Source organism: Pinus tabuliformis, chromosome 4_2, assembly GCF_031772625.1.
Source record: "Pinus tabuliformis cultivar Carrire ecotype Pingquan chromosome 4_2, CPIR1, whole genome shotgun sequence".
Classification (NCBI taxonomy): Eukaryota; Viridiplantae; Streptophyta; class Pinopsida; order Pinales; family Pinaceae; genus Pinus; species Pinus tabuliformis.
Window position 1 is genome coordinate 778887191 of NC_142304.1, and position 10383 is coordinate 778897573.

Genomic DNA, 10383 nt, shown 5'->3' on the forward strand with positions numbered 1-10383 from the left:
CCGGTTCCTACAAGCTCTATGAGCCTCCTTCATCATATAGGAACCCATGATTGTCTTACCCCTCGAGCAGTTAATTAAAGAAAAATCATAAAAAGGCAAAGGGATCAAAAAGGGTAGAAAAGTCAAGGTCGGGTCACCTCATGTACCACGATTGCTCCCTTTTATACATTATATACCCAAGTGTGGGCTTCCCTTTTACTAGCTACCCTTGTACCCCAGCATGTGGCCCAGGGTTGCCCCTTTTCATTCCCTACTCCATTCATCTCTTTATCAGATGCCGCCACCTTTTAAAGGATGTACCTTGGACATATTATCCCCTTTAGGAGTAGAAACCACCTAATGGGATACTTGGTTAACCCCATTTAAAGCTTGGAGACATTAGCACCTACCAAAGCCCATTCTGGAAGGGCAAGCCATTATGAAGTCCCCACTTGTGGTCCATGGTTTGTAAGCTCTTTTACTCGATTTCCTTGATGACTTGTTCTGCTAGAAGGCTAGGAGATGCGTTGGATCTTATGCAGGATTGCAGGTGGTCTCCATCTTGGGTTTGGTCTCCCTATACGAGGTCCTAACCCTCCAGAGGGCTACATTGACAAATGTAACTCCATCGATCCCCATATATGTTTAGAGATTGCTCGAGATTCACCTATTGGACGAGGAAGATGCACCTAGTTCACCTTTGCCTAGTCTGCCCCACAGTTGTACCATGCACTTGGCAGATGACCTAAGACCTGTATGCTGATGTGGCATCACTTACACCATCATTTGAGCCCTTACAAATGGTCTACAGGCATCTTCGACTTACTTTGATACCCATGCGGTCACTTGTGTGCGCCCTCACAGCCATTGGGAGCACCACAGGTTTATTATGTGGAGAACAAGGGGCCAACCCCTTGTCCATTACTTTTGGAAGTCCAACTCATAATTTTGGCACTTATGGACTTCATCAAGCCTCTTAGAGAGGCCAACGACATGCATTATTAATTATTCGACCTCCTAGGAGGCTTATTATTTTATTTATCATCTAGTTTGGTGGTCTTGTCACCAATAGATAGTTATTTGCACATTATTTTAGTTGATGGGCTAATGTAGGCTCAAATTAGGTAATTCGAACTCCTAATGAGTGTATTAATAGGATAGACTTGAATTCATTTGTATCATCACTTTGGATTGGATCATTCTTCTCTCTTGAGAATTTCACACTTCTTTGTTGGAGGATGAATTGGAGCATGGATGAATTTTGATGTTTAGATTGGGTTATTTTATCTTGGAGCTTCTTTATTGTCAAATTGTTGATGGTTGGATATGTTCTCTTACATTTAAGTACACACATTTAATGTTATTCTTGTTTTACTGTGCCATATGCACTGGAATGGGATTTTCGCTATTAGGGCTAATTGCTACATTGCATAATTGCGAAATTGTGGAATTATTATTTCTATATAGCATCTCTCAATGTATTGGCCATGTATGTTGAAAGAAATCTCCTAGGGATAATTATACCATTGAATTTATCTTGCTATGCCATCTCTTTTTGAAAAGCGAAGTATAAAGCTTTGAGGTCACTTCTTCTTGCACTAAAGGCCAAGTGAAGTAGTCCTTGAGGCCTCCTTGACCGAGAAAAAAAGTCCTTTCTCATTATTCTCCTAGACTCCATTCTCCCCAAGGGATTAGACACTGGTCTACCAATAGGTGGTCACTCAAAGAACCATTTTTCTTCACCTTTCCCTTTCTCTTCTAGGTCTAGCCAAGTTGGGTCACCTAAGGCAACACTTTCGCGACAAAGTAGCCACAAAAAAAGTTCGATCTCCTAACCTCTACTGCGTTGGTGTGCCCCCAAGGCCTCTTCCAAATTTGAAGAAATTCCGACGGTGGGATTGTGAGATATCCCAAGCCCTAGCTCTGAGATCAAATTGTTGATTTCTGATAGCATCAGATGTGTTCTAAGTCTCAAAATTTGCAGGGAGGCTTAGACACATGCATTCTCCAATACCCAGAAATTGTTTTGGGAAATTCCTGGGACCCTAAGTCTAAATTTAGGAAATTAAAATAATTAATGGGTATTAATCTAAACTGTGAGTGAAACTTCTAGAAGAAGGTGGAGATCAAGTCAATATGATCCTAGCCATTGATTAGAATCTAATCTGGGTCATTGACTGATCAGCAAGAGGATTATAAGAGAAGGCTTGATGGGCACTTAGAGAACACATCGAGAGAGTTCAGAAGATCGAATTTCTAAAACAGAGCAACTGCCAGAGAGAGATTCGAAGTGAGCTTTTGCAGTGAGGGGCAACGACAGTATCCAAAAGGAAATCCTTCCCAATCGGAGGATACTCAGCAGAGAAGACAGAGGGAGATCCAACAGTGGCGACGTTGAGCCAGAGGGGTTGATGTAGAGCCACGCAGAGGCAGCACAGGAGCCAAGAGGGAGTCCAAAATTTGCAGAGGGAATTCGAGTTTCAAAAGCCGAGAGCCGGGGTATGAGACTAGGAGGCAAAAATTGAATCACTTGGGCAGCAAATCGATCAACCAGAGGATTGACGATGTCCCCAGTGAGCTTGACGTTGGGCTGACACAAAGACAGCGCAGAGGCAGCCAAAAAAGCCGGGGGCAATCTTTCTAGGGCTAGATCAGCCAGGATTTCCAGTGATAGTGTGAGGTAATCTCACAAATCTCTCTATCAGGTTTATTCTCTGTAACTGGATTGTCAGGAAGGCTTCCAAAGATGTATTCAAATTTTACTACTGCATAATAATAAAACCCTCAGATCTGCTGCACCGATTTTCCCACATTGGGTTTTTCTGGGGACATTTGTCCAAAAATAACGGTGTTATTGTGTTGTATTTTCTTTCTTGCTCGGTCTCTTGTTTCTGCATATAAATTAATTAAGTGAAGGCTGCAATGTATGTATTTCAATATTTGTCATAGGAAACTGCAAATAACTTGTTCATGTAAATCTGACAAGTAGGATAAATATCATCCGTTGTTGTAGTAGGGATTCTGGTTTAGGAATTTTCACACAAACTTTGCCCTGGTGTTCCCTAGGCTAGTACCTCAAAGGATCAATTTGACACCTTTAAGTGGAAATTCTCATTTTGATCCTTTCCCCTTCCTTGTCTGGGTTAAGATCATCATTGGTTACTAAACTCCCTCCCCTTAACCTAGGTTGGGTCCACTTGGTCCCGCGTGGTCCCATACCTTTGAAAAGTCAAGCCTTCAAGAACCACTTGGGATACCAAGTTCAATAAGGATTTTAGGGATTGGGAAACTCCTTTACAAGTCATATCCCCTCAACCTAGCCCTTAAATCCCCTCAACCTAGCCCTTAAATCCTCATCTCCTTCTCCTAGAAAGCTTCGTACCTTAGGTAAAGAGAAAGAAAGCTCCATTCTTGACCTCCTTCTAGGAAAAGGATCATAAAGGTCACTTCACATCCATTTGTTGATTCATCCTTCACAAGTGACTTTCCATATACCGGGTCTCCTCCCATCGGTGAAAATCCGTAGAGTAGGGAGTCTTAGCTGAGGTGACGATGGGCTAAGTCTCCATTATTGCCCTTGATCTAGTAGTTGTCACTTAAGCAGTCCCTTTTAGGCCCCCTGCTAGTTTGAGCGGTAACAGGGCCATAATACCTCAATGCTAACTTATTTTCCTTCTTTTGTTGCTTGAGGGGCATTTATTTATATGGTTGTAGTCTCATAAATACCCAAGCCCCCACTTCAAATTTTATTTCACTCCAATATTGATCTGCTTGTTGTTTCATCTGATCTTGTGGTATAACCAAGTTGTCATTCAATAGTTTGAGAACCTCTTTTTAGTGCAGTATGTGATCCTCTACTACTTGAGCCTTTATAGCCCCTCAAGGATGATGTGATGCAGGAAGGGTGATATCCATAAAGTGCCATAAATGGTGATATTTATGAAGAAGTATGGAAGGATGTGTTGTACCACTGCCAAGGGAAAACATTTGACCCATTGTGTTTATCTATCAAATGCAAAGCAACATAGATATCCTTCTAAACGCTTATTCACAATCTCAGTTGGCCCATCAAATTGTGGAATAGAATAGTGTTGATTTTCTAGTAGCTAGGTAGACTAGAACAATTTTCTTCCAAATAACTACTTCCAATAATACAAGTTAACTTCTTAGAGCATTCAAATCATCAAGCAGTTACACTTATGAAAATTTTCAACCATTTAAATTCCATAGAGCAGCAGAGATCACAATGAAACAATGATACAAGAGATACAAAAAAAAAATCTTGAGACAAAACTCCACACAAGGGAAAACCTAGTAATATTTCCTTATGAGAAATTTTCAATTCAATCAATTTGTACATCTTAATCTTCCAGTCAAAATATCAAACAATAGACCACATTTAATGCTCAGTCTAATCAAGTCAAAGGGGAGAGAGACAGTCAACATTTAGTTCAAGAATGGTCAAAGGGCCGAAATTCGGTCCTGTAATTCCTCAAACAAATTTGGTCAACGCCATGATTTTTGACCTGTGGTCAAAGCACAGTCAACACCATAGAAACACAGCTTCAAACTCGATCAACATATGGTCAAATATCCCTGAATAGTTCAACCTCCAATCACAGATAGAGATTTGGTCAAACCACAACAAAATAGTCCAAGCCAACACTAGTCAAAGTAGAGAGGAGAAAAATCAAACTTCGTTGGTCAACAGATGTCTTCCTTCTCCCTCACACGTGTGAATAGAATACTAGAGAAGATTTACGAATTTTGACGTTGGATGCATGCTCAAAAGAGGAGGGACGAATTCCAATATATACATGTCCAATAGGAGGGGTTTTGCCCAAGGGTCAAACCCCTTCAAGAGGTGGGTCTGACCTGTTTAGAAATAAGGCCGACTTGGATAGCAAAAACCAATAATATCTCCTTTGACTTTGATAATGAAAATAGTGACCATGGCTACCATTTTTCCAACAAATAGCACATAGTAAACCCTTTGTGTCTTCCTCGTTTCTTGAAAGTGCATTTTCCACAATATTTTGTTTTCTCATTTTCCAAATCCACACATACAACCTGCAACCAGAAAATGAGCCGGAGATCCAACCACTAGGTGCTAGTCATCATTCCCCCAATATATGTTACCTAGATCTCCGAGAAATCATGGTTGAATGGTACAAGGCTCTTCCAAGATGGTGGGAAAACTTGACTTACATGTGCATGTACTTCCTCTACTATGTGGCACAAATGGGACTCACTCCCCTTACTTTGGTCATGGGATATATTATCCTTGAAGGCTATGGTTTCATTCATGAAGTAATTTTATGATTTTTTTGTCATTTCCTAGGCTTAAGATCCATGTCAAGGTTCTACCTTCTCACCTTTCCCTCTTGTGGATTCTCGCCCCCTATACTCTTTTTGTCAAATTATCTGCATCCATGAAGTATTTTTATGATCATGTGTGTGATTGCATTTACAACATTAGATTCGCTTGCCTTAAAATAATAAACATAGGCACACAGACCCCAAAATAAATAAACAATTAAATATACATGGGCATACAAGCCCCACACAATCTTGCTCACCAACCTAACAATAAGATATTTGAGTACATAGAAGGGGTCATCCTGAGGATGTTACATATACTAAATCATACTACTAAACTAGGCATTTGAAGATGAAATGTTCCTATATCTCAACCCTGTTCAACAAACAAAGTTTATAGATTCATTCTACCCTAGTGAGTGATACAATATTTAATCATGTGGTCCTGATTAGAATGTACCTTACTATATGTAGCCTAGGACTTTTGAATTAATAAAAATAAGGCAACTTGAGATGGCACCATAGGAAGGTATCATAACCTTATATTCAAATGCCCATTTAAGTGTGAGATCATCGGAAGATATTATTGCCTTCATAGAGAATCAAGTGAATCCCTATTCATCTTTTCTACGTTTTTAGATATCTTGACCAATGATGCTTGGTTTGTACATTACAAAGGCAGCTACCTTTCAAAGCCCCCTTGTAGTTACGTAGATTACTTCCTAAGCTTCCTTGCTCCTGTGGCAAGCACTAGTAGGAGTCAGGACCAATGCCTTCCAGCTACTACCCACTCTGATAAGCACAGTTCTTTTGGACACTGCTCCTTGACCCATGTCACACAAATGTCAGATTGCGTTGTAACAATAACTCAAGGAGGGTCAAACACAATTGGAATCAACGTCACCACAAAATATTATCTCTGAGACATATATCTAGCTTCTTTAATGTTGTCGACAATTCCTTGGCCTTGCCACTCACACCAAGAAATTACCCAGCATACTCTTCGTCACTTAACATCTCTCTTACAGGTATTAACAATGAAAGCAATTAGCTGCCCTTCACTTTGTGGGGGGCTTAATTGCTTTGGTTTACCAGTTTTGCTAGCTATGATTTATCATTATGTCTTCAGATTTAAATTTCGATTTATAATTAACTTCTCTTTTGTTGTTTCGTTTGCATGCGATGCATCAGACGTTAGTACATTTTGTACTCTGAAGTCCCATTGACCTAATTTAGTCATCCTTGGTCATGGAAACACTTGAGATGCTTCTTGTTTACCAGTCCAGAGCATACATCCCGCTATTAAGAGGTGAGAAACTTCCACCACTTAAGCGATTATGACAGCTTCTGCTGAACATATCAGTCTCAAGGGGAATTGAATCCTGGTAGTGGCAACATCACCCCACCTGCCTGACCAGCCAGTCAAACCCTCTGTGACAACATTCCTCGATATGAATAGAATTTCAATTTAATTATCTCTCAGTGTTTATTTTCTGTATCATGACTACTTCAAAAGAATGTGAAAGGGAATAAGAGAAATGGCGGATACCACTATAAGGATGCCTCCTTGGTGATAGTAACTTATATCCTGTCACTGGTCTAACGGGTATCTATGTCTTCCGCAGTTCGTATTCCAGATTAGGGTATGAAGTGTAAATAAAGCAACCAGCCTAATTCCAAAGAATTCCACTTCGAGGTGAGTTTTAAACACTGATAATGATATTAGACATGATAACAAGAACAGATGCTCTGTTCAAAATTCTCAGCCTGAACGCCGCTTCACACAAACCCTATGTCTCCAGATAAATTTCATTTTACTAATTCCCGATAAGATTACTATACCAAAATTATTGCACTGACCTTTAGTCAAATTTGGTTCGAGATTAGTACAAACTTACCTCATTATCTTCATCCTCACTTGAGTCAATAACAGAGTCGGGCGTGCTCCTGCCAAATAATGAATGGCTGCGGGCTCGAACCTTGAACGTCCTGTTGGTAGTGATAAACCGGGGAGGGACTGTAGCTTCTCCCTGCCATTTCGCTACGGCTTCGTCGTTTCCTTTAGCATCAAACTGGGAAGGGGCAGGGGCGGTCCGGGATTGGATTCGAACTCGAGACGTCGCCGGGCCATTGCATAAGCACGAAATGGCGGTTCTGTGAGAATGGGATTGTGTAGGAAGAGCGTTCGCCATGCTCTCTCCATTCATCAAATTTCAAGCTGTGTTATCGTTGTACTTATTAACTCTGTTCTTCTTATCTATTATTTCGTCAACTTATCAACGGCTATGAGTATGCCATGTCGTCACCGCCATATGTATGCACGTTGCCAGCCACGTGGCATTTCATAAACGTCTAAATCTTCGCGACTTGTTAATTTTATTTTTTTTATTTGAATGTAGCATTTGAATATATTTTTCATTAAAAGAAATAATTTTATTATTTAATATTTTATTTTTAATAAAATGCGTTTGATTAATATTGGGATTTTAATATTACTTAATTTAAAATGTTGAAATTGTGAAATATTTAGATATTTATAATAATGGATAATTAAATTGTAAAATTTTACATTAAAAGTATCAGTGAATAATATTTTTCTCGTATATGAGATACGAAGAAATAGAATAAAGCATGAAATGCCAACAAAAAAAACAAAGTGTTAAAAAAAAAAAGTGTAGGTTGGTATAAAAGTAAATTAGAGGTCCATTTTAATTAAATATCAGGTTTTTAAATTATTATTATTATTATTATTATGAAATATTTATAAATAGTTTTATTTTGTTAATTTAAAATAATGATTTTTTTAATTTGGGTGATTAATTTAGGGATGAATTAGAAGCAATTATATTTTTAGATAGAGAGTAGGAATGATCTGTTACAAAAGATAGGCATCATGCTAATTCCCATTACCACTTTAAATAAAAGATATGCATCGAATTAGAATGATGCCTATCTTTTGTAACAGGTCATTCCTACTCTCTATCTAAAACCATCATTACATGTATGGATTCATTATTTAACAGCAATTATATTTTTTAATTTTCAATATGATTAAAAGATTTATTATAATATGTATAGATTGATATTAAGGATTAAGTTTTTAGATAATTCTTATTTTTATAAATATTTTTATTAGTTTTTAATTTAAAATAATAATTTATTTTTTTTAATTTGGATGATTGATTTATGGATGAATTAGAAGCAATTACATTTTTTAATTTTTAATATGACTAAAAGACTTATTATAATTAGCATAAATTAATCTTAATTTTGGATTTATTAAGTGTTTAGAGGTATCAAGTTTCTTTTCATTTTAAAAGATATTTATATCTCAAGAGATTTGATTTCTCTTGAGGCTTTTAAGTTAAGATGAGTCTAGGTTGGTTTAATTTCCCCCTTTAAATAGGCTATATTCCACATGAATACCATGGGTTCTCATAAACATGGAGCTCAAAAATCACACTTAATTTGAGTAATATATATATATATATATATATATATATATATATATATATATTATTTTAGTTTGAAGTTATTTTTATTTTAACATGGGGTTATTTTTATTTTATTTTGACTAGGTGAAATGTTTACATGACATTACAACACATCTACCATCTTGGTGCAATCACATGGAAGAATATCAATATTTTTATGAGCATAAATATATATTAAAGGTGTTTTTTATTTATTATACATTTTGGCATATGTACCATCTTGGTGCAATCACATGGAAGAATATGAATATTTTTATAAGCATAAATATATATTAAAGGTGTTTTTTATTTATTATAAGTTCTGGAGTTTTTGGTCGGAATTTGGTGAAATAATTTTTATCACTGTATATATGGATTTAGCATCCTGAAAAACCCAAGGACACTTGGATTTTGAAGAGTTCACAACTCCAACTCGTGATTCTACTTATAAATGATATACTATGGTTGTATTAAATACTTTACTAATTATATTTAAATTATATTTATATAAATATGGGTTTAATTATTAAAAGGTCATAATTTCTAATATTTTTTAGTGTAGATCTTCACACTCAGTGATATTGTTGATAGATTTATGAAATGAACTATGTATTAACTTGAAACATTCAATATTTGGAGTGGGCTTTCCATTCATCTTTAGGGACAAATAAAGTTAGAGTCATGGCTTAGAATCCTAAATGAATGCACTCACTCTCATTTCTTAAATGCTTCTATATCCCTACTCGTTTGAAAGGTAAGTGAGCTCTCAGTTTTAAAGAGCTAAAGGACCTTTTAAGATTATGGATCTTTGCGCTGAAAGACACTCTCCAACCTAGAATGGAAGAGATGTTGTAATATCTTGTTATGTTATGTTATATAATCTAAACATTTTAACTTCGTCAAATAAACATAAAATAAAATAAATAATTTACCTATTGTAGCTGCTACAACAACACCCAAATTTGGGGTCCCCCTTTTTCTTTTGAAGCCTTCATAGTTATGTTTATGTTCTCCTGAGCACATTAGGGTTTCAAAGGCGTTGCTTCATTCACACTCTTTTAAAGCTTCATATCCCTATGGTATGCATCTTGTGTTGCTAGCCATATTCCATCTAGGTTCTTGATCTTTGGTTGCATCACGCATCATTATGTTATGATGTGAATTGTGTATTGATCCCTTTAATCATTCGTGTGCTTGAGTGATGATCTCTTTGGAGGAAGGACTTGTTTGTGTATGTAAATTATCTCTCCAAAGCTCCACCTTCTATACTGCATGCTACCTTTTTAAGAGGGACATTTGAAGCATTCTTACCACGTGGGCTTGCAAGATTGCTTATAATTTTATCGAATTTTGCAAAACCCAATTCACTTGAGTAGATTATGCTTCCATTTACCTTGTCCATTGTATATTTAAAGTTTTAACACTGAATTTTGTAAAGACTTATTTGATGTCACATAAGTCTTACTAACTTGTATTTTGTTTGGCCATGTAGGGAAAACTTTCTAAGTCCCGTATATGCGATAAATTTTATCATTTGATGCAATCTTTGTTGATTTACAAAGATAGTGGTGAGGTTATCTAATTGATATGATGAAGTAATAAAGGTGATCAA

At 36.8% G+C, this 10383-nt stretch overlaps 1 protein-coding gene across 1 annotated transcript in view; it reads right to left on the bottom strand.

The window, feature by feature from the left end:
- Nucleotides 1-7533, bottom strand: part of LOC149171964 (protein PHOTOSYSTEM I ASSEMBLY 2, chloroplastic-like) — a 218003-nt gene extending 210470 nt beyond the window's left edge. Inside the window, exon 1 of the mRNA XM_089424164.1 lies at nucleotides 7197-7533. Within this exon, the coding sequence (XP_089280290.1) occupies nucleotides 7197-7505 (309 nt within the window). The 5' untranslated portion in view covers nucleotides 7506-7533. The remainder of the gene's footprint in view (nucleotides 1-7196) is intronic.
- Between the last annotated feature and the right edge of the window lie 2850 nt (nucleotides 7534-10383).